Source organism: Indicator indicator, chromosome 6 (assembly GCF_027791375.1).
Source record: "Indicator indicator isolate 239-I01 chromosome 6, UM_Iind_1.1, whole genome shotgun sequence".
Classification (NCBI taxonomy): domain Eukaryota; kingdom Metazoa; phylum Chordata; class Aves; order Piciformes; family Indicatoridae; genus Indicator; species Indicator indicator.
The window spans coordinates 31,349,731-31,370,423 of record NC_072015.1 but is presented as its reverse complement, the minus strand read 5'-3'; the positions used below and the strand labels follow the sequence as shown (position 1 = coordinate 31,370,423).

Genomic DNA, 20,693 nt, shown 5'->3' with positions numbered 1-20,693 from the left:
TGCAGACTGCGCTGCCACTGCCGACTGCCTGCTGCCGACTGCCTGATCCCCTTTCATTGCCTCACCTGCAGAGGCCTCACTGTGACGTCACAGGGGGGGGTGGGCAGAGTTTCCATGGTGACGTCATGGAGCAGGCAATTGTCCATGGCGACGCCTGGCATCCTCCAAGGCCCTTCCCTGGCCAGTGCAGGAGAGATGCGAGGGGCTCAGGAGGCACTGGGGAGTCCCTCTGGAAATGAGGGGTGGCAGCTGATGGTGCCCACGTTCTGCAGGCCTGGGCACCCTGCGGGCTCTTCAGAGGGCAGGGAGCAGGATGCCCAAGGAAGGGTGGCTGGGCCTGCCCCACAGTGTCACCCACCGGAGGGGGATCTGCCTGCCCGGCTAGAAAAGGCGGCTGAAGGAATTGATTTAGGGACCAGAACCCCAGACACTGTCTTACTGATAGAAGGAGATGCTTTAACCCTGATGGGCAGCAAACCCTGGGAACAGAGTGCAGCTAGAAAGGAAAACAGAGATAGGTTGGCTCCCAGTAGTCACTGTGACCTAGGGAGTTATGCAGGGACCTGATAACAAGAACAAAACCAAACTTAGGACAGAATTATGCAATCCCTTTATCTCTTGCTTGACGTTTGCTTAAGCCTTCTGAAAAATATATGCGTTCGTGTGATACTTTCTGTCTGTAGCCAATCATGAATTTACAACTGTAGTATGGACGTACCAATGACCAATTACAAGCTGCCTTCTGATGTTATGTTAACCTATATAAAGAAAAATCTTTGCACAATAAATCGACACTTGGCTTGCGTCAGGCCTCGTCCCGTCTCTCACATCGCAGCGGGGGGCCTCCGTCTTGCCCATGGTGTCAGAAAGCGGGCTCTGCCTATGCCGTGATACTACGAAGCGGAGGATCTCCTGGACAGCTCCGTGCCCACCAAAGCCTTCCCTGTCCCCAGCCAGGGGTTCCCTCAGGCGGCTCCGGGCCGGGGTCAGCCGCGAGGCTCTGGAGGCTGCGGCCACTGCTTTTAGCAGGCGGCTCTCGGCTGTCTCCACAACCGCTGCGGAGAAACGGCTGAGGGAAGCTCGGCTGTCGGCCACAGCCCGCTGCTGCCTGTGGAGGGACAGAGCCCTTCAGGCGGGGAGGGCTGAGGGAACTGGGAGAGCTGAGTTTGGGGAAAAGGAGGCTGAGGGGAAACCTTCTTGCAAGGCTGTCTGGGACGGCTGGCAGCTCCCCCGAGTCAGAATCAGAAACCTCTGGTGAGGAAGCAGCCGAAGCTGCCAATCTGATGCATGGAGCCATTGAAAAGTTCTAGGTTTACCTTTCAAGGCTGAGTGAAGTTGATGTCAGAAGTCCCGGGCTTAGGGTTGTTTTGTGTGTCTGATTGGCATAAAGGCTGCCTGCTCCCTGAGAGCTTCCACTGAAAGTCTGAGAGAGTTTCCACCCATAACTGAGCAGTAGGGTGTCAGGCCAGCAGCCTGACCCTCAGTTCCCCTGATACTGTCATCTTCATCTCCCCTCCTGGCATCTCCCGAGATGCACCAGGCACAGACCAGTACTGCAGGAAATCTGGCGTCTTCTATTAGCATTCCATAGGCAACACAAGGTTGGAGATGCCAGTGAGTTAGAAATGGCATCTGAAGCAGTTCCTCAGAAATGTGCAAAAGCAGGCAAAGGCCTTCTGTAGGCATTGTACTACCTTGCGTGGCTGTCCGACCCCCTGCTGGGACTGCCAGCACCAGGTTGGGCTTGCTGAGTCTTCCTGCAGCAGCCTCAGATGCTGAAACTGCTGCTGCTGCCTGGTCGTCAGGAGGATGAGATGGCTGGAGAGCTCCTCAGGCAGAGCCCAGCTCTGAGCCTCTTGCCACTTGGTCAGGCCCACCTGCAGCTTCCCTTGGAGATGCTCAGTCACCATCTTTGTCCCCTGGATGGCTTGGGTGACCTCCAGGAGCTGGTCCAGCATCTGCAGAAGGTTCTCTGACTTGTCCACTTGCTGCGCTGCCAGCTGCTCGACAGGTTTGGAGGACTGGCTTTGGTATGCCTCCAAAGTCAGAGTGGGCCAGGGAAGTTGCCCTACTCCCCTGAGAGAAAACAGGGCATTGACTGGAAGCCTTCCACACATCTGGCAGTGCCTGGTTCCTACGGCACGTCTCGAAAGACAGCCCCTGCCACAGGGCTAGGGGGAGGGAGAGGAGAGCACCGTGGCCATGCTACAGCAGACCCGAGCTGGGGCATGGTCGAGCTGGAAACCAGAGCAGTGAGGCGGGTGGTGGGGGCTTCTCAGGGCAGTTAAGGGCACAAACCCAACCGACTCCGCACGGGCACAGTTGAAAGGGCCGGCAGATTCTGCCGGTGGAAGCTGAGGGGTCGCGGGGCGGGGCTGTTCCGCGCCCAGCCTGGGAAAGCCGCACTGCCCCGAGGAAGCTGCAGCTGGGTCCGGTTCCTCCTTCTCCTCCCTGCGACTGTGAGGGTGCCCGAGGGAAAGGCAACTTGCGGGAACTCGTGTCTGTCCTCCCCAAGTTTCTTCTGAACGGGAGAACAGGGACCCCGCCATCGCGACAGCTTCCAGCCGGTGACGCTGCCGGGGTCGAAGGCAGCAGCGGGCCAGGCAGCTGCGGGGCCGGCCCCGGACCTGGCCTGCGGCAGCGTCGGGTTCCCAAGCAGCCCGCTGTGGGGCACAGGGACTCGATCCAGTCCCGGGGCTGCGCAGTGACTGCCGCCATAAGCTCCTGACAGGATCTCCGACAGGTCCCCTGCCACCTTTCCGCTCCGCGCCGCTGGCCGTCCTTGGGAAGCCGCAGCACGGCCTTCTCAGGTGTCCTGGTCTCCATTCGTGGAAACGTGCACGTTAAAAAGAAACAGCTTGGAGAAGAGGAGCGTGTCGGCAGGGAGCTCCGTTTAGTTGGGCTGCGTTCGCCGTGGGCCCGTCAGGGCGAGCGAGAGCCGGTCCCCGGCGTGATGCCCCCCTGCCTTGCGCGGGTGCCGGCCTGTCGGGGGTGGCGGCGGATCTTCCCAGTCGGCTGGGCGCTACTGAGGCCGAGCCTGGGGTCCTGCCTGAGATAGCGGCAGCAGCCCCCGCCTCCGGGGTGCCCGGCAGTGCATCGGGACGCAGGCCTGGCGGCTGAGAGCTGAGAAAACCGGTGGCAAGGGCAAAGGCGTCTGTGCAGAGGGCTCTGTGAGTAGAAACTCTGCTGTCGGCTACTCGGAAAGGTAAGGCAGGGCCCTGGGAATCATCCTAGAATGTCAGAATGGTAGGGGTTGGAAGGGACCTTCGGTGATCGTTGAGTCCAACCCACTGCCAAAGCAGAATCACATAGGGCAGGTGGCACAGGATTGCGTCCAAGTGGGATAAATGTGAAGTGATTGCAAACATTGTTACAAACACTAAGTCAATGAGTTTGCTCTTGCTGTATCTGCAGTGGTGACAATTGCTGGGATGCTTGCAATGGCAATTCTCACTCAGAGTATAGAGCCCTGCTGGTTAGCTCGGTCCCTCACCTTAATGGTGTAGAGCAGCGTGTTACAGACTCACAGAACTAGTTTGGTTGGAAGAGACCTTTAAGATCATCAAGTCCAGCTGTTAACCCAGCACTAACCCATGTACCTCAGCTCCACATCTACCTGGCTTTGAAACCCCTTCAGGAATGGATGCTCCATCACTGCACTCGGCCCCTGTTCCAGGCCTTTACAACCCTTTTGGGCAGGAAATTTTTCCTCATGTCCAACCTAAACCTTCTCTGGGGAAACCTGAGGCTTTTTCCTCCTATGACTTGTTCCTTGGGGGAAGGGACTGAACCCAGCCTCGCTCCAGTCTCCCAAGGCCTCCTGGGCTAAACGACCCCAGTTGTCTCAGCTGCTCCTCACAAGACTTATTATCCAGACTCTTCACCAGCTTCATTGCCCTTCTATGGACATGCTCCAGCACCTCAATGCCGTTCCTGGAGTGAGGGACCAAAACCTGAACCCTTTGTATTAGAGGTGTGGCCTCACAAGTGCCCAGTATACAATGAATTCTCATGGGGCTGAAGCGTGACTCCGGTTATGACAAGTGGGGCTGTCTCCTGTCCTGATGTCTGTGTTGATAATGGTGCTTTCTAGTTACACAATACTTGATGGTTTCTTTTCTAAGCTGTTTTAACATCAAGAAGAGACAGAGACAAAAGTTAGTTGGTAGAAACAGGCAGGTATTCTTTATTTCATGTGGCACAGCATTAGGCAGACAAGCCAATAAACAGTTGGTAACAAAATTCCAAAGCTACCACTTCCAGGAATCATCCCCCAAACAAGGGTCTGCTGCCAACAGTGGCACTGAGAAGATGTCCTTGCCTGCCCATTCTCATCTCCTCATTGTCTGCAAACGCTTTGGCCATGAGCGTCCTTTCCAAGGAGACTTAAGCTCTTAGGGTACATCATGGCCAGACAGAGTATGCGCTGTGCGGCACCACCAGAGGGCCACTTCCTCAAGCCATGCTAAAATAGAACGCTAACTCTGGAGAGAAGGCTGTGCGGTCACCTCGCACCTCTCTGAGGTAATACCTTGCTGTTCCTCGGCTGACAACATGAAGGGACACATGAGGGATGATCAGTATGGCTTCAGAGCCTAGTTTTAAACTCCTGATGCAGTAGGGAGAACCTGGTGTGACATCTGCTGAGAAATGGGGAGGACCTCCCACAGCCCTGGCAGCACCTGAGAGCTCAGCCTATAGTCACTGAGGGTGCTGAGGACAGAGATGGTCTTGGACTAGGAGGAAGGGAGGTTGACCAAAGATAAGGACAGATGTGATCGTTAGGTGAGAGGGAAGCAATGGCAGGGAGTTAGGTAGTTAGCAGCCTGGCTTCAAGGCATGAGGAGTGGCTGGTGGAAGGGAGGTGGCTGAAAGACTAAGGGCAGAGCGTTAAAAGCCTTGAGATGTTATTTATTATCTACAGGTTACTCTATATATACTATTTTTTCTTTTTTAAATTAAGAAAATAAGCATTTATTAACAGGTCACTGGGTCAGGTCCTGCCTTCCACTGAAGCCAAACCCATTCACTTCAGTGTGAGGGAGTCCTCTGTAAACAAAAAAGGGCAAAGTTGGCCCTCTAAGTCCTGGAAAGTCTGCTTGTACACATTTTTAACGTCCTGCTGGGAAACACTGAAGGGTGAGCTAATGGTGACCAGTTTCTCTCCAGCTACCAGGCGAGTGTCAATGACATGTGGCAAAGGAGGAACTGAACAGATCAATAAGTGCTGCTTGGCAAAGAGGTTTATCTGCTCTTCAGAGCATCAGCACAAAAAGTGAATCTGGATCAAGTGCTACTGGGCATCACTGTCTAAGCAACCACAATTTTTTTCCTTGAGCTTTGGTGAAACACTGCACAGCCAGGGGAAAGAGAAGGAACCAGCTACTCCTTGCCTTTTGCAGACATCACCTTTGTCCCTTCATCATCATCATCCCTTCAGATGCTTCTCTACCTCCAACTGTCTGCACAGGGCAGCACCAGCTGCTGAAGACAAAACACATCTGGGGTGTCGATGAGTAAAAACATGGCTGGGGGGTGTCTTACAAACAACGTTTTGAGGATGAAAACCCAGTGGATCTTTTAGACACAGAACAATACGATTTTGGGTGCATTTTCCACTTTTATTTCACTATGCTGAAACATACATTCACCATGTGTTGTGATGCAGCTGACAGTGTAATGGACACTTAATCCCTTTGGTGGGTACCAGAGCTGGACACTAACAAGTTTTTAGTGGACGTTCTGTACAGGTTAAGGCTCGACTCTGAACTAGAAAAGTAAATTCTGACCAGATTTTCAAACAGATTTTTTTTTTCTTGTGTGTGTTTGTTTTCCTCTGAGAAGAAAAAAGGGAAATCAATAGAAAACCTTTTGTGGTTATTTCAGATTAATCATTTCTAGCGCTGTGAACTAAGTAAAATACAGATTTATTATTATTATTTTTATATTTTAAATTTTTTTTTCTTCCCCAAAATAACTACATATAATTTACAAGGTTAGGATCTGTGAAAGGGTACTGGAAGCTGACTCTGAATGATGTTGACAGAAATCATTAATACACTAAAATCATTACTACCTTATAAGGTAATTCAGTCAAGGTATACAAAGCACACTTTGTAAGCATTGTAGAGGTTCATCCTCATTTATCGGGCAGTAACAAAACCAGATGAAACAAAGAGAAGATTCAAGTTTGTTTTTACTGAATTAAACAGTGTTATTGGCACATCTAACATGTGGTAGGACACACACACAGGACCTAGACAGCTTCTAGCATCTGGGTGGGGGGGGAGGAGGGTGCGGGGTAATCTTCATGGACAATATCCGTAAACAAAAGGCTTGCCCCTAACGTAATCTGGTTTAGACGTTCAGAAACTGAAAAGGCATGGAGCTGGTTTATGTGTTACATGAGATCAGGGTTTATTGTTTGGTTTTGTTTGGTGTAGTTTTTTGTTGTTGTTGTGTTTAATGAACGTGCAGGTCTAGCTGAAAACTGAGAAGAAAAATTAAAAATGCTGCTTCTCTGTGATTTTTTTTTTTTACTGTCGCTTCATGCAATATTGTTTAGCTGCTTGCTGATTTCGGATTGCTTTCTATGGGAAGGTATCGCTGCCAAGTTTCTTTATTAATGGTCAAGATCAATTCTTCCTCATGGGAATTTTTGTTGTGTTTTGTTTTGCTGTTTTTTTCCAGAGACAGGTACAAGTCAGGCAGGTTGGAACTGAGGCTCCGCGTGGGCTCTCGCATTCCTGCAGGTGGGCATGACTGGATTCATACGCAATCCAGGTTATTCCTGCAGGGATAAGAGACTTGGGGTCATTACCTGAAGCAACCACTCTCTAGCAGAACAGGTTGTGTCGATTTGTGCATGTAAACAAAAGCTGTTTACAATCAGCATCATCCCAGGAATAAGCAGCTTGGCCCCAACGCAAAGTTCCACCGATGCCAGTGGAAGGAATTAGTGACATCAGTGGACTTTTAAGCAAGTCACATTGTGCTGTCTCCAAAACTATCAGCAGAGCACCATGAGAGCAGCTCCTTACTCCTCCGACCTTCCAAAGAAATAGCAGACACTGAAAGTCAGTTTTACAGAATCACAGACTGGTTTGGGTTGGAAAGGACCTTTAAAGGTCATCTAGTCCAACCCCCCCTGCAGTCAGCAGGGACATTTGGAAGTAGAGCAGGTTGCTCAGAGCCCCAAAGAACCTGACCTGGGATGTTTCCAGGGATGGGGCATCTACCACCTCTCTGTGCAACCTGGGCCAGGGTCTCATCATCCTCAGCATAAGACATTTTCCTTAGGGTGTGTCTGTCTCAAAGTGGGAGAGCACAACAGCTTCAAAAGGTAATTCCTGTACCTCTTCAAGAGGTAACTCAAGTAACTGGTAACTTACACCAAGGGCTAGGGTTTATCTTTTATTTTAAGACTAAAATGCTGCTGTTGATTTAAACAAACCACGTAAGCAGTGTTTTATTTTTCCCCTCCCCTTCTGCACACAGCATTCCAAGCAGTTTGCGCAGAGGTGCTGGTGTTTACAGCGCAGGTTAGGATGCACAAGATGGTTTTGCAGACAGAATAAATACTAAGTATTGAATTTAGCCAGCCACAATTGGAGAGCAGCATGCCTTTACCCAAAGAAAGCTTGACATGAGAAAAGCTGCATTATCATCCCAGCCTGATCAACAATGATGCTTTCAAACACCAGGTGTGCTTTCAGAATACGAAGCAGCCAAGACACCCCCACACCCGCAGCACACGGAATTCTCTGGGTGTAAAAGGGAAATCAAAAGCAGGTTGGATTGGATCTTTGCAAGTCAGGGATTCAAGCTGAACTCATCATGTATCTGCACAGGACATTCAGGAAGCAGCTGCTATGTTTCCCCATGGCTTGTTTTGAACAAAACATGTATGTTTAAGAGCAAATTATTTTTGTTCTTAAACGACAGAAAAGCAAGACAACAGACTCTCTTTTTTTTTTTTAAACTTTGGAATTAGAAAATTAGACTCTATCAAAGCATGGAGACAATGAGGACTTCTCAGAGAGCCAATAAAAGCAGATGAGGAGCTTCTCTTTCTCCAGCTGGCACCACAAAAGATGTTTATAGCCAAATGTAGGTTTACGTTGAAACACCAGAACTGATGATGACATGAATTCCACTTGCAAATTAGTGCCAGTGAGAGAAAGCTAGGAGTTAAGAGGTGAGTTATGATGGGGAAAAAAATGACATTTGCAACATGCCAGCCCAGTAAATGCCTCGGAAAATCGTCTAGTCCTCTTACCTGTGGTCAATCCTCCCCATCTTCTGGTGTGATTTCTGTCTCTTTATGTACCACTACCTTGGTCACTGACATGTCAGGGTGCTGCTCTTTGGCTTCTTTAATTGCCTGAGCCAGCGCCTATTCTCAAGGAAACCACAGAAGGGCAAAAACAAAAAGGAGGTGGAACATGCATGATCAGTAGCAAGGTGGAGAGATTCATGAGATATTACACAATCTACAAATGAGGAAAATGATTAAAATATGAATTATACCACCACTGATTTAACTGCTAATCCATTTTAATTTAAGGCATGCCACTATGAGTAGTATCTCTCAGAGCAACATTCACAAAACATTCTCTCTCTCTGGCAGTCTTCAGGGTAGCCTGCAGCAGCTGGTAGCTTTTACCTGATCATGGTCAATGTCTGCATCTCCTGTGATGACTATTCGCTTCTCGATTCTTGTCTCTGAGATGCCTCCTTTCACAGTCTGGATGGGAAGGACAAATGCAGGTCAGTAACTCACTTGGAAGAGTGCTGCTGTTTATCCAGAGTAGGAACCCAGACATGGACTGAACTGTTTCAAACAGCTCATGCAGAGGGGGCAAGCCTGAACTGCAAGCAGAGCAGATCTGAGGTTGGCCTGCTCTGAGTGCTCTAGATGACCTCCAGAGAAGGCCTTCCAGTACAGATCAGCTGATCATTCCATTCAGTCTGCACACACAGAATCATAGAATGTTTTGGGTTGGAAGGATCTTTTAGGGTCGTCTAGTCCAATTTCCCTGTAGTCAGCAGGGAAATCTTCAACTAGAGCAGCAGGTTGCTCAGAGCCCCTGACAATTTGATCTTGATGTCTGTGTGTCAAAATTGGCAGATTTAATGGTAAATTCATCCCATGAAGAAAGAAAAGGAGATAAAGACAGTTCATATTAAAATCTAGTCAAGGCCAGCTGCAGGCTTCAGAAGGACATGCGGGGTGCTATGGACTTTGTATAGCTCACCTATTGAGCTACCAAATACTGGTAGGAGAGCTGTGACAGCACCAAGAGAGGGCAATTCAGGGAGAAACTTATTTAGATGCAATCTTGGAACCTGCAAGACCTAACATCATCTCTGTGCAGCCATAAGCTTTTGGTCTGCCTGTGGGCATGTTCATAGAAACATAGAACTGATGAAGTTAGAAGAGACCTTGGAGATCAGTGAGTCCAACCACTGATGTTTCTTAGAGCACCATCACTCAGTAACACAACCATGGTGTCTGAGCTGTCTGCATGTCCTGCTTATGACATGATACAGATTTGCTACATGCTTCCTTGCAGGGACAACAGCTTACAGGACATGCAGGTACTACAGTCATGTCCGTGGAGCCTCATGCTCAGGCAAGTTATTCCTTCCTGGCTACCATATGATGACATCTACATGGCTTCCAGTCCCAGACAGTGTCAGCACTTAAAGGTCTCTGCACAAGGAGGTTTTGTGCTTGCACAGACATACCCTGAGGGTTTGTGATTCTCAGGACTCCTGTCAAGTCCTTGGATGATGCTTTAATGAAGCCAGGATAGCCAAAGACAGGTGAATGAAGACAAGTACCCAAACCTGAGAAATTTTTTGTCCAGCATGTATTTAAGTTTTAAAATAAATGATAGAATCGAAGAAAATATACATCCTAGTGGGGAAAGAAAAATCTCCTTGTTTTCAGGAGGACTCACTTTGGTGATATGTGTAGTGGTTGTAGTGCTGGTGGTTTCAGACGTGATGGTTTGTGCACTCATCAATACTCCTGGTTCTGAGTCAGCACCACAATCCACCTAGGAAGGAGAAAAGAAAAACACCCATCAGAAATGTAGAACCATAGAATCACTGAGGTTGGGAAAGACCCCCAAGATCATCAAGTTCACCATGCTCCTGAGCATGGAGAGGCAGGAATTGGAGTGGCTGAACTTCCCTGGTCAGCAGTTCTTCATAAAGTGAGTATCTAATGGTAGGGAAATAACTGCTGTTAGGGGGATCATGTGTTTGTATTTCATTCCATGTCTGGAGACTCCCCATCACTTCTGGAAAGGCACAGGAGAAGGTGTGGCTTTGAAATAGACATGGGAGTCATTCTGGGGTAAGCTATTCTTCAGTACATTCTCAGTCACAAAGAATCCCAGAATGGTGGGAGTTGGAAGGGATCTCTGGAAATCATCTAGTACAACCCCTCTGCTAAAGCACAGTCACCCACAGCAGGTTGCCCAGGACTGCAATGTCCAGGGGGTTTTGATATCTCTCCAGAAAAGGAGACTCCATAACCCCTCTGGGCAGCCTGCTCCAGGGCTCCAGCACCCTCACAGCAAAGTTTTGTCTATTCAGATGGAATCTCCTGGGTTCCGGTTTTGTGCCCATTGGCCCTTGTCTTCTTGCAGGGCAGCACTGAAAAGAGGCAGGCTCTATCCACTTCTCCTCCACCCTTTAGCTCTTGCTGAGCATTGAGAAAGTCTCCTCCCAGGCTGCTTTTCTCCAGGCTAGACAGCCCCAGGTCTCAGAGTCTTTCTTCCTCACAGAGATGATTCAGTCCCCTCAGCATCTTCAGAACCTCCACTGGACTCTCTCCAGTAGTTCCCTGTCTCTTTTGAACTTGGGAGCCCAGAACAGGACATAGTACTCCAGATATGGCCTTGCTAGAGCAGAAATATCCTACTGCTAATGTTTTAATACTTGAACAACCTAGAAGAATTTACACTAAGGCACAACTTAAAGCTGAGTGAAGAAACACAGCTTCCTTCAGGCCATGTGTTAATCAAACCCTGGCTTTTGCAGACTTTCTTACCTGAGAAGACTCATAAGTTATGGTTTTTGTTTCTGTGTGGACAACTGGCACTTCCTTTGTTGAGATTTCAAGGTTTTCCCCACCTGCAGGAAGGCTGCTGAAACTGATAGTCTCAGTCTTCACAACTGGTGACTGTGTGAAGAAAGAAAAAAAAAGGAATTGCAACATTTAGAAAAGTTTCTGTATTTAGTGCTTCACAGAATCAGAGAATGGGTTTGGGTTGGAAGGGACCTTCAAAGGTCATCTAGTCCAGTTTCCTCATTTGAGTGTTCTAGATTTGGCTGGGATGGAGTTAATTTTCTTCCTGGTAGTTGGTGTGATACTGTGGTTTGGATTTGGGATGAGAACGTTGATGACACACTGATGGGTTCGTTGTGGCTGACTGGGGCTTACACCAAGTCAGGAAACTGGGAGGAGACACAGCCAGGACAGCTGACCCAAAGTGGCCAAAGGGATATTCCATAATATATGATGTCATGCCCAGTATATGAACTGGGAGGAGCTGGCTGGGGGACACCATAGCTCAAGGACTAGCTGGGCATCAGTCAATGGGTAATAAGCAATTGTAGGGTATGTCACTTCTTCTGTATATCCTATTATCATCATCATCATCATCATCATCATCATCATCATCATTTACTATTACTGCAGGAGGGCAGGACTAGATGATCTTTAATGGTTCCATTCTTGTTACTACTATTATGAAATCATTATTATTAGTAGTAGTACTAGTAGTACTATTATTTTCTCTTCCTTTTCTGTCCTATTAAACTATCTTTATCTCAACCCATGAGTTTTTTTGTTTTGGTTTTCCCCCCTTCTTACTCTCTTCCCCATCTCACTTGGGAGGAGTGAGTCAGTTGCTGTGAGGTGCTCAGCTGCGAGCTGAGGCTCAACCATGACACCAGGAAGAGGAGGAACAACAACTATAAAAGTGCTCTGCGTTTAACACAAAAGGGGAAAAATTCTCTTCGTTTCAGTGCTACACAAAAGTCTGCACCACTGCAGTATTTAGCACTATCCTGGAATTCATGAAAACAAAAAGATCTAAACACTATAAGGAGCAACAAGCACAAACTGGAACGCAGGAGGTTCCATCTGAACATGAAGAAAAATGTCTTTGCTGTGAGGGTGCTGGATCCCTGGAGCAGGCTGCTCAGAGAGATTGTGGAGTATCCTTCTCTGGAGAGATTCCAAACCCATCTGGACATAGCAGTCCTGGACTACCTGCTGTTGGACTAGATGATTTCCAGAGGTCCTTTCCAACCCTCATCAGTATGGGATTCAGTGATTCTACGTTGTCTCAGAATGATCAGAGAATAAATCATGTTCAGTCTTAGTTCTCCATTCTCTTCTCAGATAAAAGAGCAAGAAGAAGTTTTTTTAACCCCTTGGCAGAAGAGTTTCTGAAATGCTGCTGATGGGGCTGAGATCAGGACCCTGGGTTGTGTAAGACACAGCACAGGTCTTTCCAGTAGTACCAAGCATGGGAAAACAATGTCTGTCTTTGAGAACACATGAATTTTGCCAATCCTGATGGACTTTCCCAAAGAGAATGCCAGCTGAATTCTTGTTATCCATTCTGTAAACTGCCACCAAGTTAGGCCCTCAGCATAAGAAGGACATGGACTTATTGGACTGGGTCCAGAGGAGGCCACAGCAATGATGGGAGGGCTGGAACTCCTCTGCTGTGAGGACAGGCTGAGAGAATTGGGCTTGTTCAGCCTGGAGAAGGCTCGGGGAAGACTTTTTTGTGGCCTTTCAGGAAAGCTGAGGACAGACTTTAGAGCAGGACCTGTTGTGACAGAACAAAGGGTGATGGGTTTAAGCTAAAGAGGGAGATTTAGACTAGAGAGAAGGAAGAAATATTTTACTGTGAGGGTGGTGAGACTGGCCCAGGTTGCCCAGATAGAAGGTAGATGCGCCATTCCTGGAACCATTCCAGGTCTGGCTGTTTGGTGCTCTGAGCAACCTGCTCTAGTTGCAGTGTCCCTGCTGACTGCAGACAGGTTGGACTAGATGACCTTTAAGAGTCCCTTCTGACCCAAACCATTCTGTGAAGATAAAAAATGCTTTCAGGTAAAATATGCATGGCATTTTGGCCACGATGCAAACACCAATAAGCCTTGCAAGGAAACAAGAGAAGAACCAAACTGCCTGCTGTAGAGATACAACCATCCAAGTTTGTCAGACTTCACTTTCCATACCAGGAATTCATTTAGTCCATTATTGCCTATGTTCACAGTTCTTCACAGACACAATTTAATAAGGACTTACCTCAAAATGTTGTTTTCTTTCCAAAGACTCTGACAGGTGGACTGTTGTACTGTGCTCCTGTGCTTGCTGACTTGATGAATCTGCAGCTCCTTCCCGTTTGGTCAGGGCTTTCTCAGCCTCATCCCTTTTCTCCTCCTTGGTCCCCTCAGTCCCAGCAGATCCCTCCTTCCCCTTCACACTGGCAGCCACCACAGCCTGGGCATCCAGCGCCAGTCCGTCAGTTTTTGCCGGATCTCCGCTCACTCGGACATCCATCCCACGGCTCTCCTTGATCACTACAGTCTCCTCTACAACCTTCTTCACTGTATCCTGATGCGGCTGAACCACTTGCTTCATTTCACTGGAAGTTTTCTCCTGAGATGTTGTCGTGTCTATTCTCTGTAGGGAAGGGAAAAAAAACTACCCTCAGTGTCACAAGATGATGCTCCATGTGACAGCTCCTCCTCAGCTTAATGTGCTGCAAATGGAAATAAAAATAATGGGTGTTGCATTTTGCCAGTTTATTTCCCTCACACTGCATGGACTTTCCTTCTCAGGACATCATCAGAATAGTAGAAATGAAAAAGAAAGCAAGAGTCATAGTTTTTAAATTGAAGACAAACATCACAGTGTTTTTCTCAGAATTGCAGTGTAGTAAGGGTTGGATGGGATCTCTGGAGATCATCTAGTCCAACCCTTGTGATAAAGCAGGGGCACCCACAGCAGGTTGCCCAGAACTGCAATGTCAAGGTGGGTTTGGAATCTCTCCAGAGAAGGAGACTCCACAAACTCTCTGGGCAGTCTGCCTCAGTGCTCCAGCACCCTCACAGTAAAGAAATTTCTTCTGTTGTTCAGATGGAACCTCCTGCGTTCCAGGTTGTTCCCATTGCTCCTCATCCTGTTGCTGGACAACACTGAAAAGAGCCTGGCCCCATCCTCTTGCCCCCCACCCTTTAGCTATTGATCAGCATTGAGAAGATCCTCTGTCAGTCCGTTTTCCAGGCTAAACAGCCCCAGGTCTCTCAGCCTTGCCTCCTCACAGAGAAGTTTCTGTCTGCTCAGCATCTGTAACCTCCACTGGACTCTCTCCAGCAGTTCCCTGTATCTCTTGAACTGGGAAGCCCAGAACTGGACTATTCTCAATGCTGTTGCTGTGTGAGTTTTATAAAGGCAAAATACAGCACTCTGCAAAGCGACCAAAACAAAGTGAAATGGGAGAAAATCTGTTTTTCTTCTGGTTGGTTTTTTTTGGGTGAACTTTCATTGTGGTCCATTACACCAAAGGAAAAGGCACACGAATACATGCTTAGTTATAGAGGTTCTGAGTGATGCATAAAACCAGGAAACCAAGGAAAAGCCAAAGCAACTGGTGTGGAGTTATAACGTTGATGGAGGGAACCAAATGTCCACCTGAGCCCAGCTCTGTGAAGTTGAGGTGACCCCTCCTATGAACTCAGTCGGTTTTCGGGCGGACTCTATTAAAGTGAAGATATCGGACCCATCCAAGGTCTTTTCACTGGTGAACTGCTTAGTCTAAACAAAGAAAGGCAGAGTTAGGTAGAAGAAGGGCAAGACCCACAACCACAGACAGGTTAATTGCCAAAAGACGGGGAGGAAAGGGAGAGAAGGACGCGGGGAGGGCGGGAAGGGGTGGAAAAGAATGGGAAAATAAATCAGAGCAAATTCATAATGGTTGTAGTAAGCAAGAGTTACAAAGCAGAGTTGTTAGCGTTGGTGTTTTCAAGCAAACCTTTGGGTTTTGGGGTGTTTTTTCCCCCTCCCCCTCCCTTTTATTAACAAGCCACAGCAGCAATACCAGAGTTCAGTAACATGGATCTTTAAATAAATCAGGAGGGTTGAAAGCCTGAGAGAACGTCTGCTTCAGACTGTGGAGTCAACAGATGAGGGCAAAAAAATAAGCTGGGTTGGCTGCTGTCAACACAAAGCCAGGCAGCAAGAGGACTGAAAGGTAAGGGTGGTGTGAGGGCACGGCCTGGAAGAAGTCATGCTTTAATCTCTAAACCATGGCACGAGGTCAAAGCCACTTGTTACCACCACTGTTAACGCAGACGACTCAGTAATATAGTGAGCTGTAGCAATGGTAAATGGCCGCTCTCTGGAATATCTCCGCTCAGGCAGGCTCTGGTCTCTTCGGGCAAACACCCCAGCTTGTACAGCTTCACTGCCAGGGGACTTCTCAGCTTTGCCAAGCTGTGTTCTTCCCAGTGCACCACGTAACTGCCAGTCCCGGTCCATCTTCAGGGTCTTCTTTGAGTTCTCCTCTTCGGGACTTGGTGGCTGAGAGGCTGCTTCCTTTATAGGGGTCAGGGAGTCAGAGAGCTTTCTTTTGGTGCTCTGCACATCAGATCCCCTCCTGGTTTTCTCAGCGGTGATGGGCTCCAGGATTTCATACTCAGCTGCTACTGGAATGATTTTCACTGGTTCTTTGTCTTCCCTTCCCATTTTCTGCAATGCTTCTCCTGGTGTCACTTTCTCGCCCTCTTTCACTTTACTTGTCATGGTTACGATTTTCCCGGACATGGTATCATAGGACTTTCCTAGGGTGAACATTTTCTGCTTATTCTCCTCTTTGGATTGGATTTCACTTTCCAAGTCCTCAAAGCTCTGTGTTAGAACAGCACTGGGCTTTAATATCTTGTCTGGAAAGGCAGTTTTAGTGCTCACAGTCACTACTTTGTACGTCAGATTCTCTCTCGCTTCACCATCAACTACCTCTGAGGGTATTTTGTCTATAATAACCCAATCCTCAGTGCCCTATATTTGAAATATAAAAGCTAAATTAGAATGGCTGCAGGTTTAGCTGTGCTTCAGGAGCATGAAAGTATGAAGGCTTTTTGAGAAATCAATGCTGCCTTTTCTGAAAGCATCTCTTAACTGCTCTGCCTCTTTAACCACTGTAACTTTTACCCACGGTATCTCTTAAGTGCATTTATCAAGCAAACAGACAGAACCACCTTAGGCAAAGTACAATTTCTTTGCATATTCCCTTTAGAATTTACCATTTTCTTTGCATATTCCCTTTAGAATTTACAATTTCTTTGGATATTCCCTTTAGAAGCCCATAAAACGTGGATGCAACAAAACTAACTCTGGCCACACTATTTATGTATTCATCTGAAGCAGTGCAGCTTTTTTTTTTTTTTTTCAGTTCATCATTTTAAGGGACTGGAAAACATCCTGAGGTTAAAAAGCCATCACATATCACGACGGTTCGTCATGCTACAGTCAAATACAAGTGACAAAAATAGGGCAAAGAAGCCCACGGAGCTGTTCCCCAGTTGCCACAAACACACCGTTGATGAGGATTTAGAATAACGTGTGTTTGTCTGTAGCTGTAGCCTGCACTGAATTCCCTTGTTTGCCTTAGAAACACATCAACCCCCTGCCAGGATTGTTTAAACTGAGCACTAAAACACAGTGAATTCTTTAAAGATTCTGAAGGGAAGTTCATGCAGCATCTTGATTCTTCCTTGCACAAATATAACTCTGTGATTCCCTCTGCAACCAGCATCCAGTTATTTGACCTTTAAAACCATTAACTTCTGTTTCTTTAACTAAGCAAAGGTGGTAGTTTAAAAGGGAATGAATGAACAATAACCTCTAGGGATGATGGGATACTTTTCTGGATAATGATTTGATGAGAAGCAACCAATGTGCCAGCAGATTCTCCTTCCTGCAGCTTCTTCTCTATCTCACTTGGCTAATAGAAAGAATACAAAATTCACCATCACTCAGCAGAAGCTGAATTCATTTGGTATAAAGGATATTCACTCTAAATGCCAGCAGTGCCCCATTCACCATGACATTCCCAGTGCTGGAAACACATGCATAAGTGCAAACAAAATCCACAAATGGCACCGTGCAAGGACATTTCTATCTAGCAGGGAAGTCAGCCTCTAGGAAGAAGCATTAAGTTCTGGGAAGAGGACCCATTCCTCAGAATTTGGCCCCCAGATTCCATCTGAAACTTAAGAAATAATAAAAAAAAAAAGAGAGTGCTTGGGAAAAAAACCCCAAAAATAAAAAAAATAATCACCCCCAAGCTTATCTGACTGCATTTCAAGAAAGTGGTGCTTGTTTTTACCTGCAATTCAACGAGGGTAGTACCTCCCTTCTGCAAAAATATGAGTTTCTCTGACTTTTCTCTTTCTTCTTTGGTCTAATGTCAGGGGGAATAAATGGTTTCAGTAAAAGGAGGATTATCAAGTCCACTAATACCTGACAACAGCTCATTGTGCTTCTCTACAAAATTTTAACTGCAGGAGAAAGGAGGGAACAGAATGAAATAGCAGTTTTAGAGCAAAAAGGTTTCCAAGAAGTGAAATCAGTTTGGATAGCACAAACCCCACTAAAGTGACCAGCACCTGAGGCTGGATGTACTGAGTTCACTTCACCTTCCATTATTCACTTTTCTGTGCTTGCTGCAAACTTCCAGGCTTTCATCAACAACTTACAGTACATCCCTCTCCACCCTCACCTTGGCCTTTGCTCTTTCCCAAGCCTGCAGCCTTCCCAGCTGAAAATTACAGCTCTCCATTTCTCCTTACAGGTGTAAGAGGTCTCCAAGTGTTTTTCCTACCATGGAAGTGACATTGTTGCTCTAGTGTGACACCAAAATCCTGCTCACTTCTATCCTATCAGTGCCTTCCCAGAGCTGTGAGAACAGTAAGAGTGTCTCTGCAACTTGACCAACTGGGAAAGCTTTAACTATTGGTAAGACTCAATTTGCTGAGCCTTTGGTGCTCATTTCCTGGGCTGGCCACCTTTGGACAGAGCAGATCAGTTCCTGAAGAACAAAGTAACTTCTTGCCAAGCCCCTTCCACCCATTCCAACAGCTCATGGGCTTGTTAGTCATGACAATGGAAGTACCATGATTGGCACAATAAAAGGGTACTGGTTTCAGTGTGTATGCTTTGTGTACTCAAGAAGAAAGGTGGACGTTTGCCCTGTTGTGACAGGACAAGGGGTGATGGGTTTCAACTAAAAGAGGGAGATTTAGACTAGAAAGGAGGAAGAAATGGTTTACTGTGAGGGTGGTGAGACTCTGGGTCAGGTTGGTCAGATCCCCTCTCAGCCTTCTCTCAAGACTAAACAGCCTCAGGTCTCTCAGTCTTTTCTCATAGGAGAGATGTTCAAGTCCCCTGATTATCCTTGTAGTTCTCCGTTGGACTCTCTCTAGCAGATCCCTGTCTCTCTTGAACTGGGGAGCCCAAAACTGGACACAGTATTCCAGGTGTAATCTCACTAGGGCAGAGTAGAGGAGGAGGAGAACCTCCCTCAACGTCCTGGACACACTTTTCTTGAAGCACCCCAGGATGCCATTGGCTCTCTTGGCCACAAGGGCACATTGTTGTCCCATGATAACTTGCTGTCTACCAGCACTCCAAGGTCTTTCTTCATGGGACTGCCTTCCAGCAGGACAACCCCTAGTCTGTACTGGTGCTTGGTGTTACTCCTCCCCAGATGCAGGACCCTGCACTTGTCCTTAATGACCTGCACCCAGCTCCAGCCTGTCCAGATCTTGCTGGATGGCAGCACAATCTGACAGGTGTCAGCCAACCCCCCCCGAGTTTTGTCTCATCAGAGAACTTGCTGAGGGTACACTCAGTCCCCTCACCCAGCTGTTGATGAAGATACTGACCTAAACTGGACCCAATACTGATCCCTGGGGAACACCACTGGCTGTAGGCCTCCAAGTGGACTCTGCACTGGTGATCAGAACTCTCTGAACTCCTGTTGAGCCAGTTACCAATCACCTAACCCACTTTTCTTGAGTTTAGCTACACGGACGTTATGGGAGACAGTACCAAAAGCCTTGCTGAAGTCAAGGTAGACAATATCCCCTGCTCTCCCCCCATTTGGTCATGCCTTTGTACAAGGCTATCACATTAGTCGAACAAGTTTTCCCCTTAGTAAATCCATGCTGGCTACTCCTGATAACCTTCTTTTCTTTCACTGGTTAGAGAGGGCCTCCAGAATGAGCTGCTCCATCACCAGGGATGGAGGTGAGGCTGACTGGTCTGCAGTGCCTGAGTCTTCCTTCTTGCCCTTTTTGAAGACTGGAGTGACACTGGCCCTCTTTCAGTCCTCAGGCATCTCCCCTGTTCTCCATATCTTTCAAAAATGATGGAGAGTGGCTCAGTAACACCACCAGTCAGCTCCCTCAGCACTCGTGGATGCACCCCATTGGGGCCATAGATTGTGTGATTTTAGTTCATCCAAGCTATCTCTAACGTATTCCACACTGACCAGTGGTGAGTCTCTCTCCCTCCAGTTTTTCTCCCTTACCTTTAGTGTCTGGGATTCCTGAGACCTGGTCTTGGTGAAGACTAAGGCACAGACGGCATTCACTAATTCTGCCATCTCTGCATCCTCTGTCACCATGTCTCCCACCTCATTTAACAGTGGACCCACTTGTTCCCTATTCTTCCTTCAACTATTGATGTATTTAAAGAAGCCCTTCTTGTTTTCTTTCTTCTCCCTAGCTGGATTTAGTTCCAAGAAAGCCTTTGCCTTCCTTGTTGCACCTCAGGATGCTCTCACAATATTTCTATTCAGTCCTCTCAACTGAAAGTATGTTTTATGGCAACATGAACGTTACATATCACCTCTACACCTCATTATCTACCCACAAATTAAAGGCAGCTCATTAACTGGTCAGTTTCTTGCTAAGGCTTCAAGGGTGCACAGTCAGCAAGATGTTTTCATGCATGCACACTGCATGAAAATGCACACACTCGCCAATCTGTGAGGGGTTCCTCAAGCAAACAGGATCCAGCAGACTGCAGCAACTATCAGTTCCCTTATGGAACTGGCCAAGCAGGTCTAATGAGCAACATTATTACTTCCCTCTCGTCAAACACTGAGAGAGTTCTGCTCTTTGCTCTGTTTTCTGGTCAAGCTAGGTACTGTACCCAGCCTGCTACATCACTGCTCCCAACCAGTCACCAGTAGTTAAATTTTCACTCCAACACCTTCATGGTTTCTTTCATGCACGGCTGGACTTCAAGCTCACTGAACGTGTAATGAAGCCTGTGCTTCGCACTATTGCAGAATCACACCATGGTGGGGGTTGGAAGGGACCTCTGGAGAGCATCCAGTCCAACTCCCCTGCTAAAGCAGGGTCACCCACAGCAGGTTACCCAGGATCACAATGTCCAGGCAGATCTGGAATTTCTCCAGAGCAGAAAACTCCACAACCTCTCTGTTCCACAGCTCCATCACCCTGAAATGAAAGAATTCTCTCCTCATGTTCAGATGGAACCTCCTGGCTTCCGGTTTGTGGCTGTTGCCCCCTTGTCCTGTCACTGGGCACCACTTAAAAGAGTCTAAACACATCCTCTTGACCCC

General features: G+C 47.5%; 1 protein-coding gene across 15 annotated transcripts in view; it reads right to left on the bottom strand.

Annotated features, from left to right (window-relative positions):
- Nucleotides 1–8,284: 8,284 nt before the first annotated feature.
- The window catches only part of EPB41L3 (erythrocyte membrane protein band 4.1 like 3), a 70,518-nt gene continuing 58,109 nt past the window's right edge, over nucleotides 8,285–20,693 (bottom strand). For 7 of the 15 annotated variants that reach the window (XM_054381582.1, XM_054381585.1, XM_054381577.1 and 4 more), the window contains 6 exons: nucleotides 14,732–14,854; nucleotides 13,343–13,720; nucleotides 11,066–11,197; nucleotides 9,966–10,064; nucleotides 8,666–8,746; nucleotides 8,285–8,395 (listed from right to left, as the gene is read on the bottom strand). In XM_054381582.1, coding sequence (XP_054237557.1) covers nucleotides 8,285–8,395; nucleotides 8,666–8,746; nucleotides 9,966–10,064; nucleotides 11,066–11,197; nucleotides 13,343–13,720; nucleotides 14,732–14,854 — 924 coding nt within the window. The remainder of the gene's footprint in view (nucleotides 8,396–8,665; nucleotides 8,747–9,965; nucleotides 10,065–11,065; nucleotides 11,198–13,342; nucleotides 13,721–14,731; nucleotides 14,855–20,693) is intronic. The other 8 variants (XM_054381589.1, XM_054381586.1, XM_054381588.1 and 5 more) reach the window with 3 other exon arrangements.